At 29.9% G+C, this 23,111-nt stretch overlaps 1 protein-coding gene across 7 annotated transcripts in view; it reads left to right on the plus strand.

Moving 5' to 3' along the window:
* LOC105254463 (low affinity immunoglobulin epsilon Fc receptor) overlaps nucleotides 1-23,111 on the plus strand; it is a 155,683-nt gene that overhangs the window by 129,029 nt on the left and 3,543 nt on the right. For all 7 annotated transcript variants that reach the window (XM_025413157.1, XM_025413163.1, XM_025413160.1 and 4 more), the window contains one exon: nucleotides 20,814-20,926. In XM_025413157.1, the coding sequence (XP_025268942.1) occupies nucleotides 20,814-20,926 (113 nt within the window). The remainder of the gene's footprint in view (nucleotides 1-20,813; nucleotides 20,927-23,111) is intronic.

The following is a 23,111-nucleotide window of genomic DNA, read 5'->3' on the forward strand; positions in this document are numbered from 1 at the left end:
GCATGCACGCGGTCTTGGCAAGTGCACATAAGTCCGCGTTGCAATCGCTGCGACTGGCGTGTAACTAAGAACTTGTTTACGCGACTAACGTGCATTTACGGCCGACATTGCACCGCAGACATTGTCTTGAATTCTTCAAGTGTGTAAGTTTCCTTATAAAACAGAGTATTTATGCCGCTTCAACTTCCTGCAATTGTTTTCTGTTTTATACGAAAACTATTATAATATTGATGATTAATACATAAATTAAATTGCATTTTTCTATTTTTGAAATTTACTTGATAAATGCTTCATATCTCAATCATATTCATATTTTAATCATATTTTAAGACTTTTTTTTATAATTAGTAGCTATCCATTTTTGGATGTGTTATGTTTACACATATATAAGTTGTTATAATAATTATTATAATTCACATAATAATATTATATGCATAATTATGTAAATTATAATAATTATTATAATAACTTATATATGTCCATAAATCCACATCCAAAAGTTGCTAATTATAAAAAAATTCTTAAAATATGATTAAAATATGAATATAAATATATATATATATATATATATATATATATTCTCGAATTATATTATATAGTAGAAGGAATTAAATGACTCGCGTCTTGTAATGTTCTATGACATTATAAATTATAATAATTTATATTATAAATTATAGTTTTTCTTAAATTAAAATGTTTGAATATTATGATAATGATAAACTTAAATAAATCGCGTGGAAGAATTATATTTAATGTTTACATTAATTTGAATTTGATGGAATCAATCCCTGAATTAAATTTATATTTTAAAAAAAATCAGGAATAAATTATGTAAAAATGGAAAGCCTGTCATGATTTTTTAAATATAAAACATTAAAAAAATTATTATAATGTACATAAAAAAATTCGTATCAGAATTCTGCACGAGAGGAACTGATACTTTTCTACGATTTTTATCATAGTTTATGTCATTCTTGAATTTTATTAAAGATATTTTAAACTTTCGCAAATAATCTTGATAAGCTGACCGAGGCCTACATTTCCGTAACGTGTATTTACTCGACAAAACATATTGAGAAAGAATGTTATGAGCTCCTTTGCTGTTCATTAGCTGCAAATAATCGATTATGTGGAAATAAACTACTAAATAAAATATTAAATAACGAAAGTTTAGAAAGTAGCAGATCGTTGAATTACTTGATGAATTGGCAGACTTTGTTCGATATTTTAGAAAACTTTTCTTGTTTTTTTCTTTTTGAGACTAATGATGTTATTAAATTTAATCTTTAGTTGGAGAAAGTGACGTAGGAAGCCATGTTACAAAAGGAGATAAAAGATTAATGTGTTAATAAACTCTTGCTGATGAATAATTGATTCGTAATTGACAGCAAGAAATCTATGAATCTGATATCTAGGAATTTTTAAAGTTATATAATTTAAATATTTTTTATCTGACAATAATACAAAATTTATTTTATATATATATATATATATATATATATATATATAATTTAATAATTAAATATTTAATAATTAAAAGAATATACATACATATATATATATATATGTGTGTGTGTGTGTGTGTGTGTGTGTGTGTGTGTGTGTGTGTTCTTTTAATTATTAAATGATGACAATAAAACATAATGATTATTAAAAAATATAAATTTATTGCACATAATTAATTTAATATGAGTATAAATATTATTATTCTTGACATAATTAATATAAATATTATTATTATTTTTGACATAATACTGTATGAAGAAATATACAGTGTATATTATATAATAACTTCGAATGTAAATCAAATGATAAATAAATAGAAATTAATTTCGAGTTGAAATTTCCAGAACGAATAATTGTTGCGATTGTGAAATGATTACTAGTTGATCACTTTTATATTCTGATTAATTAATTTTATGTAACGGTTAATATGTTCACGATTCGTGGCTTCAAATATTTCTGTTCGTATCGCTCATTTTCAATGATTTTCTATAATTATTAAGTAACTTCTTGCTGGTTGACACATTCAATAGATAATTTTTTTCATTATCTTGCATCTTGCGCGAGCAATTTACTGTTATTCTCCATAGCGTGATTTATGATCCTGAGGTGTCTTTTGATCGAAAGTATAGAAATAGGATTCTCGATGGTACGATGTCGCACAAGTGTTGTGGAATAATCTCGGCTGCAAATCTCCTCTCATGAATAATTCGCCGTGACGTCGATCGCCGCATATATTTCCTGTCGATCCTCGTAGATTTCGATGATGTTATATCCGCTCGCACGCGATACGAAACGTGATCGGCGCCGATCGCGTGTGTAAACGTCGCTCTTCGATCGAGGTAGCGCGCCCTGATTGCAACGATGTGGGTCCCGAAGGATGGTGAATTGCACTCCAGGATTAGAGATCGGAGCATTTGATCCTCGATAGATTTATGGCGCCTTCGAGATCGCCAATCTAGGTCGTCGCGATCATGAGTACGATTTAATGCAATTTTATGTTTGACGACTATTACAATCGATTTCTTACTACCAATGTTCGGATAATTGAACTATTAAAAATATTGATTTTTAAACCAATTTTATTTCATGTGTGAAAAAATAATTTACTCAAAATAATGCATAATATATCTCACGGTTTGAAATATTTTAATTAAAACTTTATTATATCTCTCTCTCTTTTAATTCTTCTATTGACATTGTAAATTTTGAATCTGAAAGATTTATAGAAATGTTAAATTGACATATCTCTTCGCTCAAAGCAATGTTCGCTGCTGTGTTAACAACGATATAATTCTATATCTTTTAATTCGCGAGGATGAAAAGCACCATATGGTAAAACAAACAATATGTGCGCACGCATACACACATATTTTATATATATATATATATATATATATATATATATATAGAGAGAGAGAGAGAGAGAGAGAGAAAGGGAAAGAGAAAGAGAGAGAGAAAGCGGATTTTCTCTACTTCGAAGAAATATTCCTATATTCCCGCGAGTTTTCCTCGCAAGAAACTGCTATCTTCTTTAAGATAGAAATTATGGCTTCTCTGTGACAAGAATTCAGTCCGGCAGGATTCTTCTACTTTCCGTCATTTCAGTCGGAAGAAATTTGCAATGTTTCGCTCAACGCGAGCGACAAGGATGATAACAATATCGCCGCTGCAATAATCGAGTTAGAAATACCGTCCACAGTCGCAATAAGACGGTTCATAAAACACATCGTTTTACGGTGCTCTACGCTAAAAAATGATATTGCACTCTAACAATTTTACATATACATATATTTTACATATATAAATATTTAATTAAAATGTAACTGCATGTGACAGAAAAATCACATATTTGTCTAGGGATTATAAAAAATAGAAAAACAGTCTCTCTTCATATTGGCAAAATAAAAAATACAGTTTTTTGAAATAAATTTTTTTTTGAAAATATATTTTTTTTACGTTCAGAAATGTTTTTATTAAAAATTTAAATTTTTTGAATCTGTAAACTTTTACACACTGCGATTTTATACAAGATAAAAGATAGGTCACGTATCGCATGGGAAAACGGGGGAAACTATATCTACATACTAACGTATACGTGCTACGATATATGTTATTTAATGCTATCACGTTCTCTGAGAGAAGTAAGGGTGCTATCAATGTATATTTAAATAAGAAAGTATTTCAAACATTCCATTTTAGAAGCAATTAGCTTTCCGCATATTTAATTATATGTATTGGAGAATTATATATATTATATATATATATATATATATATATATATATATATAATACATATAATTAAATATGCAGAAGGCTAATTGCTTCTAAAATGGAATGTTTGAAATATATATATATAATATATAGTATGTTCCACGCAAATTGTAAAATTCTTTTCTAATTAATTTGCGTGGAACATACTATATATTATATATATATATATATATATATATATATATATATATATATAAAATATATAGTATGTTCCATGCAAATTGTAAAATCTTTTTCTAAATGGCTAAGTATCCACTTTGGATCGGGATTTCGAGGAATTCCCGAGCGCGATATTTCGAGAGTTTCACCCGTGAAGTACTTCTCGAAGATCCGGAAAACGAAGAAGCAGATCGGTTTCTCTCTGGAGACCTTCTAGAAGGTTCTTTCTGAAGGCAATGTCTGTTTACGTCATGCATATTTTTTCGGGCGCGCCAGCCGAGCGGGTCAATAAATTCAATTTACAATTCAGTGAAAGGCGACTCACTCGTACGGAGAAAATGAAATTAAATCGATGAATCAAGACCCTCCTACGAAAAAACTAACTCTCAATGTTTCATGAGTTTTGACCAATTCGCACGATTGCATTTTTCAATTATTTGCGATTATTCATTTATAATATAACTTTTAATATAAATTGTTGCAAAAAATTGAAATTAATTTTTTAATCGAAGAACTGTTACGTGAAATTCTATAAATTGCATCTATATAAAACATCAAAACCATGGAATATGCTTTCAATAACAAATTTTATAACAAGTTTAACATATATTGACGCTTTCTTTATTTTTAATATTAAACAGTTCAACAATAAAGTATTACTTCGAAATGAAATTTAATTAATATTAAATTTAGTGAGAAACACATGATTTTATTATATTTTTTCACACGCCAAAATTCTTTAATTATAATTAAATAGCTTTGGAATAATTCATTGAAATAATTAATATCTTTTTTTTCCGATAAAATATAAGAATATACATTCTTTATCAAAAACTATAATATATTCAGAAATTACTGTTATGCGTATTTGCAAATTTGTAATAATTGAACTAGAATAATTTTGAAAATTTGTAATAATTGAGCTAGAATAATTTAAAAAATGACAAATTAAAATTACTAGACTATTGGTATTTCCGAAATCGATATATATAGAATAGAATTCTTTATATATTGAATAGAATTCTTTCGCGGATGTTTGCGGACATCAAAACCACTAACCGGTGAATTCTGGCGACACGTACCTTCCTCAAACACGTCGACTAAAAGTATGTTGATCGAGGATGTTCGCATCTGAAACGAACATGAATAGCTGACGAAGGCCAACCAGTGTGGAATCCAATTTGAAAAGCGAATGTTGGAACCAAAATGTTGCTCAGTTTATCATTGTTTGCCTCGAAAGGTTAATCAGAAAGGTGTGTCCTCTTACGCTGCTTAAAATATCCGAAGAGGAATGTAATTAAAGTGCGATTTGCTTCACGATAATTAATCACTCGATCTTATAACTTCGTCTATTTTTAGTAGATGAGAACTTGAAATACATTCTAAAAATTTTTGCAAGCAAATGTATACTGTATATTATATATGTGTATGTGTACACACACACACACACACACACACACACACACACACATAATACATATAATACAGTAGAATAGTATAAAAAGTAAAGAGAAAGAAAATAAATAGAATTATAAAATACACTAATTACAAATTACAAGAATATAAAATATAAATTTCTTTTTGTATTATATTGATATACATATAAAAATATAATTATTATGATAGTTATGCATATGTTTTGATTATGTAAAATCAATAATGACTAAAAGTAATAGCAATTAAAAATATATTAAATATATATTAATAAGATAAAATATCAGAGTTTATATATAATTTATGCAGAACTTTTGTTTATATAGCCTTTTTTATTCTATAGGAAAGCACATTGATTTTTACGTGTGTGTAGATGTATTTATTTACAATTCTTTAGCCAATATATTCAAGTAACATAATCATACGTCCATAAAATAGGCTCACTAATATATTCGTATATAAGAAGAACAACATATCGATATTGGTACGTAAGGTGAAAATAGATTGAATTTGTATATATTTTAATGATATATTTACTTGAGTGCTTTAACATAAACTCGCGCGATGTTATCCGATAAAACAGGTAAAAATTTTCGAAAAAATTTTACTTGTTAACCAAAATGCAAAATAAATTTTCTCTTATGTTGCCTGATTTAGTATTAAAATTTTATTAGATTATATAAATTTAAAATTAAATTTTTACAAATAATATGATAATATTTTAAATTTTGATATAAATTTCTTTCAGATTGTTTAAAAATCAATTTCGTATCCGAATGAATAAATAAAAAAAGAACCAATAATAAAGCGTATATATTTTCAACTCTATTTTTCATTTAAAACTCAATATTTTTCTTTATTTTTAATTTCGATAAATTTTGCATTTTTGTAATTTTATTTTCTTTCTTAATTTATTTTTGAAAAGTATATAACAATTTATTAACAAATTTTCGATTAAGGAGCAACATTACCATGTATCAAACTTGGTGCAATTTTGAATATTTTAAATATTGATAATTAAACATTTGAATGCAACAATTATTAATTATATATTAATGTAGAAATAATTACTGATAATTTAATATTTTTAATAGATAAATATGACATAATAAAACAATTATTTATCGTAAAGGAGTGATTGTCCAACACTTTGTATTCAAAAAAATTTTTATCTTAACTTTTCATCGGCACAATTGTTCGGTGATATCTGATCTCGACCCGAATTCACGGTGACCCTAGCAGAATTTCGTCAAACTCATGCACACCGATGCACGAAACGTACATTTACAAGGACTTACACTAAAAGAGAACTCGATTTGTCGGATGCCGATCTGGGTGACATTCTACTGTATAGCCGATGCGTCGTAACTCTTTCCCGCAATCCTCGAGAAATACACGTGCTTGGGCGACATTCTCTGGCTAGCTGTTGGAAGCATTACTCGATCTCTCGATCTCTCGATCTTGCGCGTCCGCGCGCGCGCTCATCAAGGACATCGATCGATCGTCCCGAGAATTACATGAGGTCCTGCCCTCAGACAAGAAGTTTCGGTGAATCAGACTGGACCATTTGAACGATCTCGCGGTGATATCCAGGACGACATGGCCACGAAGATCGCATTTTTTCTACTATTATCGATTCTCCTCGTGGAATCGTTGCACGCCGTTCCCGGTAGACTCAGTGGTATGTGGATTTGTTTTTTTTCTCAATTGACGTAGTCCGGTGTTGTTACAATTTCGCAGAGTGGAGTGTGCCGTAAATGTGACGCGGTGTGATCTGCTTTCGACGGCTTGCTCGACGGCTTGTCGATGATTTTCACGAGTGACTCTGTGCCATTATTGTTACCCTGGAAATGAAATAATCTTTCCATGAAATTAAACGATAAAATTCATATTTTTTCCCATTTTTTATACGATGATTAGTGAATACGCAAAAATGTAAACGCATATTAACTGCGTTATCTATTTGTTTCTAATCAGATTCATATTTCTATATTAGTGTAATAATTATATACATAAACATAAGAAATGGAGATTATGATTTTTAACAAACTTTCTATGATTTTTTTATAAACTTTTCTGTATATAAATATGAATATATATATATATATATATATATATATATATATATGTATCTTTATTTATTAAAAACAACTATTTAAAATAGTTAAAAGAATTTAAACTTATTTTAATTACGTTAAATAATAGATTTTATATTCGTTTTAATTATCTTTGCTCAAACTATGATATAATTATAAATATACTTTGATATAATTCTTTTAAAATTAAATATACTTGTATTATCTTGAAGCGATCACTCATTAAGGATAATATTATTACTAAATTGTGTAAATTGCTGAAAATGATATCGCTGTTACCGTAATGATACTGTAGTCCTTACTATGTAATTACTATCTCTAGTAATATATCACCGGACTTTTAGTTCAATCGATGAAGTCGTTACACTGTCATTATATTCAAATTTCATCAGACCATGCTTATATCCGCTCTTTCGATTAACTTTTTTTAACTTCTTTTTCTCGATGCTTTTATCGTTACTTTATTTTCTCCGTCATTTCTTTAACACTTTCAATTAATCTCAAATAATTAACTTTTATTATTATATATTTTATTTACAAATGTAAATTGTTTATCTATGACGAGAATATATTTATTATACGTATGTGTGCTTATCTATTACATTATAAAATTATCTAAATTTATAAATGTAAAATATATATATATATATATATATATATATATGTACATATATATGTATATGTAATATGTTTACGTAATACAGGGATTACAAATCATTTAATTTTATGCAATATATATACACAAATAACCTGAAAAAACTTTGGCAATCTTGATGGAATCTTAATGGATCTTGATAGTAACTGTTAAATGTTTATTGCATAGTTTTTAAGTGATGCATATAATATGTATAATATTAAAATAAGCATCTTTCAGAGTTATGCAATAATTATATAACATTTATAATGTTTATATTTATATTTATTTATATGATTTTATAAAATTTCATATATAATTTTCATCTCCACGAAAAGATTGACGTGATGAAAGTGAAAGCCTGTATGTGTATACGTACTTCATTCAGAATTGATGGAATATTTCGGTCGAAGATAAAATAGAATTTAGGAACACATAGCGACCACACACAAACACACGTACACATATGATTTTCCCCGCTGAATTTCCGCTTGAATCTCGAAAGTGGTCTCTTTGCTTCGATAGAATTTAGTCCAATTCTATCAAGGACATTTTCGCTGACCGTGATCGTGCAATAAGTTTACTGACCTTGAGATTACAATCATTGAGGAAGTATATCGATAGTCCATGTGCCTCAAGAAACATTCTTTTTTATCGATTTTATCTTCCGCTTTTATGCCATGATATGCAAATACTATTTGTGATAACGACGTAATCTATATAATTGAATAAAAAAAGAAATTAAAAAATTAAAATTTAAAGCTAACGAGAATTATTCTTTTAAATATTAAATAACATTATTCACTTATTGCGCTTTCATGTTTTATGATATTTCAATTTAATAACAACTTTATCAAAATGCGAGTGAAAATCATAGAAACTTCATCGCTCTAATATGTATGATGTGTCTCGATATAATTTATATAATTCACTTTTCTTGTGAATCAACTGCAAATTTTATTAAGATTGTTTACTGCAGAAACATACTATAAATGTTCTTGCATTGGAATATAGTACAGGGTTAGCAATTAAGGAGCTAGCATATACAATGACGTTATTCTATCGAATTTCATAATCTTACGTGCCAGTGGTTACGCTCAACCGCCGGCAGTAGTCCGTTGCACTGCAATGCACACGATTTATTTCGCGGAGCGGAAGTGCATCAAGACACGAGGCACTCTCTCCTCTCGCTTTGCGCGAGGCGTTGCACTTGTGGCAATGCAAACGGAACTCGCCGTTCTTTTTTTGTTTCTCCTTTTCTCTCTCTCTTTTACATATAGTAATATATTCTTTTTCCTTAGATATCTCTTCCTCTATCGATGGTGGACTAATAACGTATATCTTAGTCTTATCTTACACGAAAGGCTTGTGAGTTGCTACACCGTTACTCTTGAAAAGATTAATATCCTAATAAATTTAATCAGAAACCAATAGTATTGGTAAGAATCTTATATCAATATGAAGAGAATATGATTAAGTATGTCGATTTTAAAATAATATTAAAAATAATTTAAAATAATATATAATTTTAAAATTTTTATTGAAAAAGTTTGATAAAATTTGAATATCTAATAAAATATCGATAAGAAAAATTCTATTATTTTGCTTTCTTCTAGATAAATTATAAAAGAACTTACATTTATTCAAAATAAACACCTCAATTTTATATCATTTTTATCATAAAGGATTTACATAAAATTTTACATTGAAGAACGTTACATGAAAAGAACATTTCTAATTATCGTTATGTCTCGTAAAAGAAGATTTATCCATCCCTCTTGCTTCACAGCGTTGTCTCTTGATAGCAATATTTCCTTGCTGAAACTTCAAGCTAACGACTTATATCCTGGCGTATTATCTCACGAAAGGCTCGCGTTTTTTACTACGAAGCCGTCACGCCCCAAGAAGTTTAATTTTTTAATGAGCAAAGTAGACACGATTGAAAACAACATTCTATTTCCGCTAAAAAATCATTAAAATTACGAAAAATCTCTAGATAACGTTGCAGTTAAATTTATTCCGCTATACATAATATAATATACAGTATATATATTCTTTTTACATGAGACTTGATTGAACAACTAATATAAAGTGTAAAGTATAATGTCTATAGTAGTCAATACATCTTTGTCTATATATTTATTTATTTAAATTTTTTTTTAAATTTTAAATTTTTAACTGTTTACGAAAAATGGTTTATTTTAAAGAAAAAATTACACACATCTTTCCCTATAGATACATGCATTTATTTACGGAGATGTAAAAAATATTTATTATATATATATATATATATATATATATATATATATATATATAAAGTAATAAATTAGAAATTAAAGTAGTCAAATAGGCGTAGAGAGCTAAAGATCAAATTAATAATGTAGGTAAATAGTCAAAAAATATATTAATAATTCATAATACAAGCTCAAAAAACACAAAACCGATATAATATATATAAGAATTAAAGGTGTGTGCGGACGTTTCGACTTATTTTTAAGTCATCTTCAGCGCAATTTTAGTAATGAAGTTAGAGCATTTTATAAAACGGTTCGCAGAGAAAGAAAGCGGTGAGAGAGCTTTACCTCTTTTTGTAATAAATTAGATTAAATTACATATAATCTGAAAATAGCATCCAAATTATACAATAAATTACAGAACTTATTTTATAGGAAAAATAATTATATATATAAACAGTTTTAATAATTATATATATAAAGTTCTAATAATTATATATGTAAAGAGTTCTTTTAGATAATTGTAAGAAGTAAATTCAGATATAGAAAACCTAAAGGTTTATCTGTCGCCAATCGCATTAACTGTTACTGTTAACGAAGCCGGTGTCACGTTGGATGTTTAAACGTTGCTTTCTTTTTTTATTTTATCGCGCTGAAATTCCTAGAGATGGTGAGAGTATTATGCGGCACTTCCACAAGTGTACGTGCTCCTGATTGCGATTTCAAGAGGAAAACTCGATCTTTGCTGCAACGTCGTCGGCATGCTCGGTTTGTGGCCGGCCGCCGTAAAACAAAACCAAAATTAGATAACGCCGTCCAACCGTACAGACCACTACTGCGAAATTGTTGCATCTTATGACACTTGTGAGAAACGTAAACTTTTGTAGCGCATTTCATAAATACGAATGCTATAAAGTTTTCACAGAATTACGTATTTTACATACAATTGTTGCCGAATTATATCATATTTTTTGACGGTTCAATTATTTCCTTAAATGTAAAATTACTCGATATGTAGTATATTTTTTACAAATTTTTTAATTTAGTCTCATTCCTTAATGATGTTGTTTTAAATATTAAATAAATTACAAAGAAATAAAAATAAATTAACGAAATAAATTTTTTACATACAATTAAAAATAACAATTTTATGAATCTATCTATTAAAATTAACAAGATTTTTTCTTTGAAATTTTAATTTTAATTACAACGATACTTTCACCATTATATATGAAAAAGCATAACAATAAATAATAAAAATTTAAAAATATTTTGCTTACTCGAAATTTTTTTTCTAAAAAAATCAATTTAAGAAAAATTTATTTAAAAATTTGCCTCGTAATATTGATATAATCTAACAGATACAACATGTGATATGTAATATATGTAAGGATACTTCATGTTATTTTGATGCTATCAAGAATCTATACATGAGTAACTATTTTGATATCGTATCCTTTTTATGATTTGCGATCTTTTTGTTTTTGTTTTAATCGGACAGTGCATATATCAAAGCGAATATTTTGCATCCATCAATTAGTAGCAATCGTTTTATAATTATCCGATCGGATAATCTCGCAGCGGTGAATCCATCGTGGGAAAATGTACCGGGGATTGCGTTATTGCGTTTACAGGATTAATTACGAAACGAACGCACTTAAACGATCCTGCGTTACGTCCAACTGGCGCACTCATTATCTAATGGCGTACGTTGAATTTATCACAGTTTAATTACGCCGTCAACAGTCGGCGCGCTTTGCCGCCATGAAATATGATTATACGTCTGACAATAGGATAACATAATCTGCTTCCGACCGCTTACAACAGCCGAAATATGCTCTTAATGGCGCTGCTGCTGCGAGCGTCATCCTAGTCACGTGCTATTTTATAGATGCACCAAAATGGTGCAGCACGTTGTTGATCTTGCTCACGCATAAATATACGCATTAGAGAATTTTAAGAGAGAATTATTGTTCTTGATGGTCTCTGACATGGTTTTCGTTCATCATGATTTTTTTTAAAATTTTTATGCTTATATATGTATAATCATTATTTATACTATCATATTACATATTGCAATTAATTTTTAAAAAGAAAAAATATTGCGATTTGATAATATTTATAAAATACACATATTCTGCATATTCTATGTATATTCTTGCATAACTTTTACTTAAATCGTAAATTTAAAAATTATTTAAATTTAAAATATGTATGATAAATTCTATCGTGTTCAAAAGTTCGACTTTTATAGCCAATTATTTAAATTTATGATATTATATTATAAATTCTATCGCGTTCAAAATTTGCACAGGTTTTTTTTTGAAAATATATTCAAAGCGATTTAATAGTGCAACTTAATAATTTATTAATAATTTAATAATAATTTTCGGATGCATATGATGCTTTAGAGTTTGTGAGAATTCCTCTGAGAATTATTAAAATTAAATATAGTAACAACTTATGTTATTTTAATATATTGTATCTTCTGTCATTGAAAATGCGATGACAGCAAAAATCTATAAAATTAATGTCGCATACAACCTTTTCGCTTAAGATAAGTAATGAGAAGAAAAGGTTACTATGCAAGTAATAAATGTGGAAAAAAGTTGAAATGGGTAAAGAATGCAATGAAGAATGCCTATTCACATTTCGCCGCGCCTCTTTTCGATCTACTCACCGTTCTGCATCGATTTCACGTGGCTATCCACGTGTTCTTGTCACGTCCATTTACCATTTCAAATCCATCTTGCGATCTTTGCGTACGATTTCAACGTAGATAACGTATATAAATATATGTTTCGGAAGAAAGTGCATGTGTTACGCCAAAGACAGGACTGTCATCACAATTTCTCGAACCTCTCTCTAGAAACAGAAACGTTCTAACAACTAACAACTTTAGCAAAAAATATGAAAAATAAATTATTTTTAAAATTAAATTTAAATCATAAAATTTATATTATAATAAGATTTTACAAAAATCATTATTTAATTTTAAAAATCGATAAAGAAATAATAATATATAACCAAATTGATATTTAATAAAATTAAATAAGAAAATAATTTCTATTTTTGAAATATAAATTTAGTATTTTTTGATATGATAATTAAGTTATTGATAATTTTGAACATTTCATGACTTTTTTTCTAATTTTTATTTCAGCTCAATTTATCTCTAGAAATGAACGCTTAAACAGAAATATATAAAGATAACCCTGTGAAATAAAATGTTAAGTCTCATGAGACATTGGCGGCGATCGTAAAATGATATCGAATTTGTGACATAAAAGGGAAAGAAAGAAAATAGGGGAAAAATGGTTGGGTTACATCGTTATCAAGCTTATCGAAGAAATTCATTTTGCAGGAATGAATTTTTGATGGATTGGATTTTATTTATATTTGTATTTGATCTGATACTATACTTCTATCAAAAAGCATTAAAAAAATGCAGATTATGAAAATTAGATAAAAATTAAATGTAATTATAAAAGTTGATGAGAAATCAAAATATTTTTTCTCATGTATTGCACATTTTCAAAATATTTGAAATAAAATGAATTGGCTTTTTGCCTCTTCTCACGCAGATTTATGTCACTCCGGTTCTTGGCAGGCATCAAGATCATTAACCGAAGGTGTAACTGAACGATGTCAAGTTGGCGTAATGTAATTTCTCATTGCGCCACCCATGAGGTTACGCTGGATGTGCGGTTACTCTTCTCGCGTCATTTATTACCGCACCCTGTGCAACAAAAAGGGCCCGTCGATAAAACTCAACGACAACGACAAGGACGACGACGACGACGATGAAACCAGGCTTCAAGCTTTTTCTGCGATGGAGTTTAATTAGCCCTGTAACGTTCGCGAAAGGTCAACCGCGTGCGATGGACGAGACGAAAGTGCCACTTCTACGCAAACACGTCGGAGAGAAAGTTTTCAACGAGGCTGATTGGCTTCATTTCTCTGTTGGTGCGATGGCTCTCCGCTCTTGGGTGAAGTTAGAAAAGGAATCGAAGTTGTTTCTCTCTTTCTCTTCTCTCTTTCTCTTCTCTCTCTCTCTCTCTCTCTCTCTCTTTCTCTTTATCTCTCTTTCTCTCAGATGATTGCATCGCCGACCTTCTTCCGACACAATGTGCGTTTCTCTCCTACCCCTTTTTCCATCTTCCGTTGTTGATGAAATTACGTAAACTCCATTTTCCGGGCAGGCAAGTGCCGGAACGCCTGTCCTCTTGAGAGAGGAACCTCGTAAGGAAATATGGCGATGGGCGGAAACAGTAATAACGGAGCTCAGTACTTAGATAAAGTACGCGATGAAGGCATCGGGGAGTACCACCAGTGATGGCGTTTTCAAGTAGTCGTTACATGCCGCTGATGCTTCTTCTCCTTCTGTTTCTTATAGATTTATAGACGACGTAAGCCAAGCATCAGGATCTGATTTACATCATGTGAAAGTCTTTGTTAGATTACGCTGAAGAGCAATTAATTTTTTCATAATTTTTTTACTGCGAATTTAGAGAGTATTCTATATATAATATCGCTCATTTAAAATTAGATCTATTTCTTCCCAAATAGACATGTATTTTTTAGAAATATTTTAATAGTTTGAAAATTGGACACTGAAACACGTTTATAAAAGCTATTATAATTAAAAACATTATTTGTTACAAACTATGATTACTTGAGATATTTTTTGAATATTTAACAAACAATTTGCGTTTATGTTATTATTAATAAAACGTGTTATAAAGTTAAAATAACATTGCTTTCGCAAATCCAGTTGTTGCATCAGCAGTGGTTATTATACTTTCTCACGGAAATATTTTGTTTTTTCGTTGTATTTGCATTTCTTCAGTAGAAACTTTGCGGCTGGATTGTCAGATTAAATTTTCTACTTTATAATTCTCTTCGGATGTACATGTTTATATAATTTCAACAAGAATTAAGATAAATAGCTGGATAAATATTACTGGTGGATATTACTGGTTTTTGTTAAAATTTGCTAATTGGATTAATCAATAACTGCTTTCTTATAATTATATGCTACACTCTTTAAAAAAATATACAATTCTTATATATAAGAAAAATCTTTAATTACATATACTACTTTTATATAATTACAAAGCTACATAATTGTCTTCGTTAATATTATATTCAATATTATTATTTTAAATTTGTCTTATGTTTATATTGTATATTGTAATACTTACATATTATAATAATTACATAACAATGTTTTAAATAATGTCTTCGCAAGCGTAAACATTTTATCAATTAGCTTATTAAATTATAATCAATAGGAAATTACTCAGATACACACACACACACACACACACACACACACACACACACACACACACACACACACACACACACACACACACATACACACGTGATATGCAATGAAAAGATATGAATGGAAAACATGATGGAGATTTGAAAGCAAATCACAAGTTTCAAAGTGGATCACAAATAAAATCGAAATTTATTCAGCGCCATGTGTCAGCGACGCAATCGTCTTTTCTACTCGTTTTCCGCAAAGAATTACACTTCTGAAGGAGAGAGAGAGAGAGAGAGAGAGAAAGAAAGAAAGATTCTATCGAAATCCGAAATGTTCCCTTGTTCATACCGATCGCATGCGAATCTACGAAGCACGCTGAAGTTGCATCCGCTTTTCCGCGTCGCGATTCCGCAAGTCAATTTCAGCCGGCAGCAGCCGTTTCCATTGCTGAATGTGGAAACCTGCCTCTTCCATTTGGCGGAAGCGATTTGCCTGAGCTCCATCGCTTTCCCTCTTTTTCTAAATATTCCTTTGCCGCGCTTAGCGCGAAGATGTCTCCAAATTCGGAAGGATTCTACCGTATCGAATCGATTCTATGACCATTACGACGGTATGGGAGTATAGATCATGATGTATATCATCCATAATAAAAGTTGGGAGTCAAGTGAATGCGCAGAAAGACCCACACTTCGATAGTTTTAAAGATCTTTTTGCTATCGAAGCTCCTGATGTACTTTGTGAAATATTATATTACTTCGGGGAAAACGTTCGTTTCCTTTTAGAAAAGATCCACTTTCATTTTGTAGAGATACTTGGAATTATTTCTTCTTTTTTCTGATTAGTTTAATGGCAGTGAAAAAATATTTTTTAATTTAATAATAGCTAATGTTGATATTAGCTTAATAGTTTGCATATAGAAAAGTATACAGAAAGTTAATACATAAGTTTTCAGATAATTTATATTATGTTTTGCTATTGTGTATGTTTGCGTATTGATATTGCTGTGTACTGACAGCGCTAGGGTGCAGTCGCGTATCGATAGCTAGAACCGTTCGCTTTGATCACTCCATCAGTATGCATTGCGCCATAATGGACATTTACGTAACGTGGGTCCCGTGATTTTGCCTGCCATGCGATATATATATGTTAGTTATCCTCGGCACAAAATCTCTTCTTCAACAAAATATAAATGCCAAACATGATTTACGTCGTGTTGGCAGCTGGCTTTTCGAAAACGTGTCAAGGATATGTTCAACGAAGGTTAGTCACTCTCGTGAAGTTTAGTCGGTCATCCGACTGGCTCACTATTAAATCGCTTGTCTATTTTGTTTGATGAAACGTGACAGGTCGATTAGGGGTACCGTTACGATCATTAATATCGTCGGAATCTCAAACATTTCTCAATAATCAGGTGCGATATGTTATCAGCAGTTTCTTTATAAAGCACATATATTTGATATGTGTATGATATCGAACTTGAAAAGATTAAATACATAAATTAAATTAGAAAAATTTACATATATTCTGCGTTTTATATTTATGATAATAATCCATGGATGTAAAAATTGAATTTACTATGGAATTTTTGAGCGTAATACTTTTTGTTTTCCTAAATATGAAACAAGCATAACGGCACGCTCGACATGATACATAGCGACGGGTATTAAGCTCAATAATGGCTGCTGGCGGATTTGTACATTCGAGCAACGGATTTAGCAGAGTGCGTTGTGAATGCGTGCATTGTGGAACAAACAATGGCGTGGACAGTGTCACCTAAATCCTTCGAATTCTGGCGAGTTTTTTATATTGCCGGGGAGGACATCTCTTAATTACGTCATATATACTTTTTCTTGCATCGTTCTAAAATCATAGCGACTCTTATCGTTGTTACAGTGGATTACCTGCATTTCACGACAAACAATACGCTATTTTATCTCAATATTATTTTAATCTTCCCCTTAATAAAATTTTATATAAATTAATATGAAATTTTAAATAAAAGATCCCTTTTTAAGTGGAAGAATAAAAATTCATTATTTTATAACAATGCAATTAAAAATTGCTCATTAATTCTGCATACCAGAAGTATCATAAAAAAATTATACATTGTGCTATCGAGATCGAAGAAATTAAATTGTAATAATACCGAAACTCGAATAATAAAAATTGCGGTAACTCAAGACCCATTAATGGCTCCTTTAATGGAAGTAATTTGCTTTTTCTTCTGTAATTTATGCGATAAAAAGCGATGTTGTGGAGCCGAAAAAGTGGAACAGGGAGCAAAAGTCGGAGGTGTCTATTAAGAAGTCCGCTGAATATTAACGTGACGAAACGTTTTCTAACGCCACGGCGGCGCGGAGATTAACGAGGCGATTATTAAAATATGCAGTATGCCAGTCTAATTAGTCTGGCGACGAAACCAAGAAGGCGTCTACTTTGTTGGCCTTACTCGTCATCTTCCGCGGTTTTACAAAAGTCACGGACTTTACTACGATGCAATTTCGCCGTATTACCTTGCTTCGCTTAATTTTGCGCGAACCAACGAATTGAATTGATACACTTGTTTATCGCTACTCTTAATAGATTTACCTTTAACATTTCAACAGGAATTAGGAACATTTTAAAGATTTCAGTACTTAAGAATATTATAATTTAAGGATAATAAATATTCGTTGATTAAGAATTTATTATGTCAAATTAATTTAGACCGAAATATCGGAATCGTGGCTGAAATTTTACATTACATCATGTTCTGGGCTAAATGTACGACATCAGCGGTTTACGCAACCGCGTATTAATGTTATAACTCAGCATTATGGCTTTACTATGGAGCGAACATGCGTGAGATTATTATACTGCTGTACATCTTTTGGTGGCAAAAATTTTCGTAATTTTCATTCTTATGTTGTAATATTGTCATTTATCATTTTATCTGTTTATAATTAAATACAGTCTGATGAATCTACCTGAAGCTGATTTTGCAATCAATCTTAATCATTTGTAGTTGCCTATCATTATATAAAAAATTATATAAAAAATATCGTTTTAGACATTTTACCTCGACCCATCTTTCTCGCTGCAATCAAGTTGAGAGCGGCAACTTTCAAATATAATTATATCGAGTAAGCTGGTGAAAGCGACCGCCATAACGTTAAAACGTACAAACTACCGATTATTGTATCCACGCAATCTGTATTTGTGATCAAAATTATTAGAAGTTTCATTCTCTAGTGTAATATACAGATTTGAGATTTTTATTATTGCATATTATTCAATTGTAATTTTATTGAATTATATAACATTCTTCTTCTCACGAATACGATATATCGATAAGCTTGATAGAATTAATTTATTATATATGTTGAGAAATATATAACAAAGAGTCTGCATCATCTAAAAAAATATTAAAATTTATAAATACTATAGAATAAACTCTTGTGCTCTTAATGTTTTAATTGTTATTCCAAAATGTTTGATAACTTTCAACTTATATACAATTAATTTATATATATTAAAATATACGTTTTTAAATTATCGTAATTAAATTATTTACATTATATATATATATATATATATATATATATATATATATATGTACAAGTTTATTTAGTGTAAACTTTATTTTAATATGACTTTATTTTATTACAACAGCTTTATTAGGACATTTGATATCATTCTTATGTAATGTGTATAAATGTCCATACTTTCCCAGAGAGAAGTACGAATACTTTCCACATGGTAGCATTGTTACAATCTCTTTTTTTCGTTAAACCAGAAATAAATTACAGATTGTCTCTCAATTGGGCATTGTTTTTTATACATCTGCAAATGGATACTCAGTATTTTCCTCGTTGCTTTAACATCGACAATATTTTGCATGAACGCACAAACGAGGCCACTGTATGTATACACGCATGACTTCTTCCGCATTGCGTAATTGCAATTGGCAAAATCCTCGGTCACCTGAGTGTAGTCGTCGTGTTTTTCTAGTACGCACATGGTCGGAGAAACTGATTATACTAAAGATTAAAAAGATATTAACAACAATCGAAAAAAACGGGGTTTTTATGGGGCTTTGAGCAATTTAATTTTGTTCTGTAATTACGATTTTTTCTATATTTGCAAATTCGATTGACTAAGTCTGGTAACGGATTATACTTTCGTTGTTGCGAAATGAATATTGTATTATCTTAAGCAAATGTGCAAATATTAATTTTTCGATCTGCGGGCTATAAAAAATTGCAAAAATTTTTAAATTATTTGCAAAAAAACGAGCATGATGTGATTACTTGTGCAATACAAGCGAATAAATTTCTCTTTATTGGATTGCAAAAAATATATCTCGTTGGTTAGTTTTGTTGGCGATGAGTCGAAATGTATGAGAAAGAACCAATATATTTCAATAAATTTTTAAAGTAGACATTTTTGAAGAAGAATGACAATAAATCACAAGAAACTACGAGTAAATTTTTATTATGAATATATAAAAGAACTATTTGTAAAAAACTGGCACGCTGTGAAATGTATGATAAATCAAAGTCTTTGCATTACGATATATATATATAATCAATTTAATAGTTAGAAAAAAATAAAAAAAATATAATATGATTATTTTTTGTTATAAAAACTACAAATTTTGAAGGAAATTATAAGCTTATATATACAAAACATTTTTATAATTATTATTTTATTGAAATAAATTAGCACACATTGCTATTATTATAAATTACATTTTCATGTACTACCTTTTTTATCTCTGAACAATTTTTGGATTTGCAAACACTTTCTTTCCAAGTTTCCCACTACTTGTCATTAAGCACAATCAATATTTGATGGATGTATCTGTTTTTGCATTTTCTTTCAACTTTTATTTCACACATATTGAGAGATTGCGCACATTTATGAATTTTTCCATATTGTTATACACTGAAAAAATTGTATTCTCAACTTAAGAATATGCCACTTATCTTTAGAATATATATTAAAATAGGTGCCAAGAGGATCTCCTCTTTTAGTATATATTCTAAAGATCTCCTATTTTAGTATATATTCTAAAGATAAGTGGCATATTCTTAAGTTGAGAATACAATTTTTTCAGTGTATTCTTATATGACATATATGTATATAGACAAGAGTACTCCATTTCTTTTATCATCCATTCTGAAACGCACTTATCGATATTAATAGCCTCTTCATCTTTTTAGATGACTGTCCAAATTGCGTGGATGAGCACAGTGGTAGTTTGGCGGCTTCAAGATGGACGATGCCCCTGCTGAAGCTGGGCGAGAAGAGGTACTATCTGGGGATCTTCTTCAAGGTATCGCTTCTGCCAGTTACGCTGATTTATCTGACCGAACTGTCGACTCGATCCAACTTTCTCTCTCTCTCTCTCTCTCTCTCTCCTTCTTCCTTCCCCTCTCTCTTTCTCTCTTTTTCCTTCTCGGACTTTATCAAATTATTTCCGAGCTCGTAACTTTCCGGCTTTACCGTCACGGACGGTTTTACGGTGCATCGAATGCCGGGAACCAGCGTAGTAAAGGTCTTTCCGGATAACAGTGACCCTGTGTTGGTTACGACACAGCAAAGAAGCTCGCGTGATAAGAGAAAGAGAATGAAACACGTCGTAAAAAAAACGACGTATGTGGCACGTAAAAGAAAATTGAAGGAGTTCCTAGCAAAAGCGGTTTCAGGTTTTAAACGTCAAACTTACTATTATGAAGAAATTTTCTAGTTATATATAACACATTCAACATTTTTTTTCTTCAATTTGATATTCACAAAATTTTTCTTCTTAATCTCTAATGTTAAATGATACTGTTTACAAATTTTCACAGAGACAGTAATTAGTTATAGCTTTCTTTTTATATTTTAACTTTTAATTATAATTTATTTCTCAAGTTTTTTTAAATTTGCGATACTATGGAGGCAAGTGAAATCTCGATGATTATTATTAATATTGATGCGTGATATCATGCAAATCTTTCAGAGCGACATTCCTGGTTCTGACATGTCCTTTCACGCTCGAATACAATCGTATCGATTAGGCTCACCCTTATTACGGCTTCTCGGATAATCTCAACGCTTTTATTGACTCACGCGCGCTATTAACATGGATTTCCATGCAATTCCGCCATTGCAAATCCGGCTTCGCTGCGATCTTGCTGAAAGTGGATGGCGTAAAGACGTTTAAACGAGCTCATGATAAAAGCAGAGAGAAGAAAACAAGTGGCGTCTCTCTCTTTTAATTGGCGTTCTCTTTTAAGAGAACGAGTTCTCTTTGTTTCCAAAATAAATAATGTTTTCCAACACCTCGGCTATTAATCGAGACCTTGCAAAACAATTCTACTCGTGCAGTAATCAACTTTTTGAGTAAATTGACGAAAGATAGCGAATTTTCTCTTACAGAATGTTGCTTCCTTTGTTTCTCGGTAGAAAACTTATTTAAGAAAAGGTAGTGGTTGCAAGGTGAAAATCAAGTTTTTAGATCACGTATTTTCTACTTGTACTCTAAAAATTCTCAAGTTAGAGTTTAAACTCTGCTATAATTTTGGAAGTAGCAGGTAAAGAATTAGAAATGCTCTACATTAGCGTTTACAGATCAGTTACAATATATATAAATTTAATCAGTTAATTTCAAATTTTTTTTACTTTTTTACCAAGAAATAATGTGCTGTAATTTAGACAAAATATATTTCTTTATTTTTAATCATTAGATTCTCATCTTCAATCGCAACAATATACAGTTCGTATCGTGTGCACGTAGATTTCTCAGTTCTGACATATCTATGTATAGCTTGCCATCGCGAGTGTTACACACTTGTTATTTTGATTAGGAAACATGAACTGAGTTTGTCATGCATGAGTAACGATAGTTTCGTGCCGATGTAAATACAGAGAGGAAATGCAATATTAGTGCAATCGCGACAATGCTCTATTTATTGCGCTTTATTTGCATTCCCGACGAGTTACGTTCGATTTTTTGCATCCTTCTCATTCCTTCTATTCTGTCCTATATAAGTGCCTTCGGCCAAATAACCGAAGAAGAGTGTCAAGAAAATAATGATGAAATTTAGCACCATTAAAATACGAAAGATTCGAAAGATAATATTTACTATATTCCTGAATAAATTCAGGATAATCATTCCTTTTCGAATGAAAAAAACTAAGCAAAAGATATATACATAATATATATTATAATATAATGAATACAACGAATGTCATTACAATAAATAATTAGAAAAATATTGGAAAAGAAAATTGTTATAATTGCAATGACAATTTTGGGATTAAATATTATAGCTATAATGTTATAAGTTTTATACACAATTTCAGATTTATTGAACCAAACTAATTTCAAAAAATATATATATAGAATTAACAACTTTAATTTAAATTATGTCAAACAGAGATTGAGAGCTAACAGTTAAGATAAATAATTTATATAAATTTATTTACAATATTAATTGCTAATGATGTTAACTCAACCTAGTATATAAATCCAT

This window comes from Camponotus floridanus, unplaced genomic scaffold, assembly GCF_003227725.1.
Source record: "Camponotus floridanus strain SB8 unplaced genomic scaffold, Cflo_v7.5 scaffold61, whole genome shotgun sequence".
Taxonomy (NCBI): Eukaryota; Metazoa; Arthropoda; class Insecta; order Hymenoptera; family Formicidae; genus Camponotus; species Camponotus floridanus.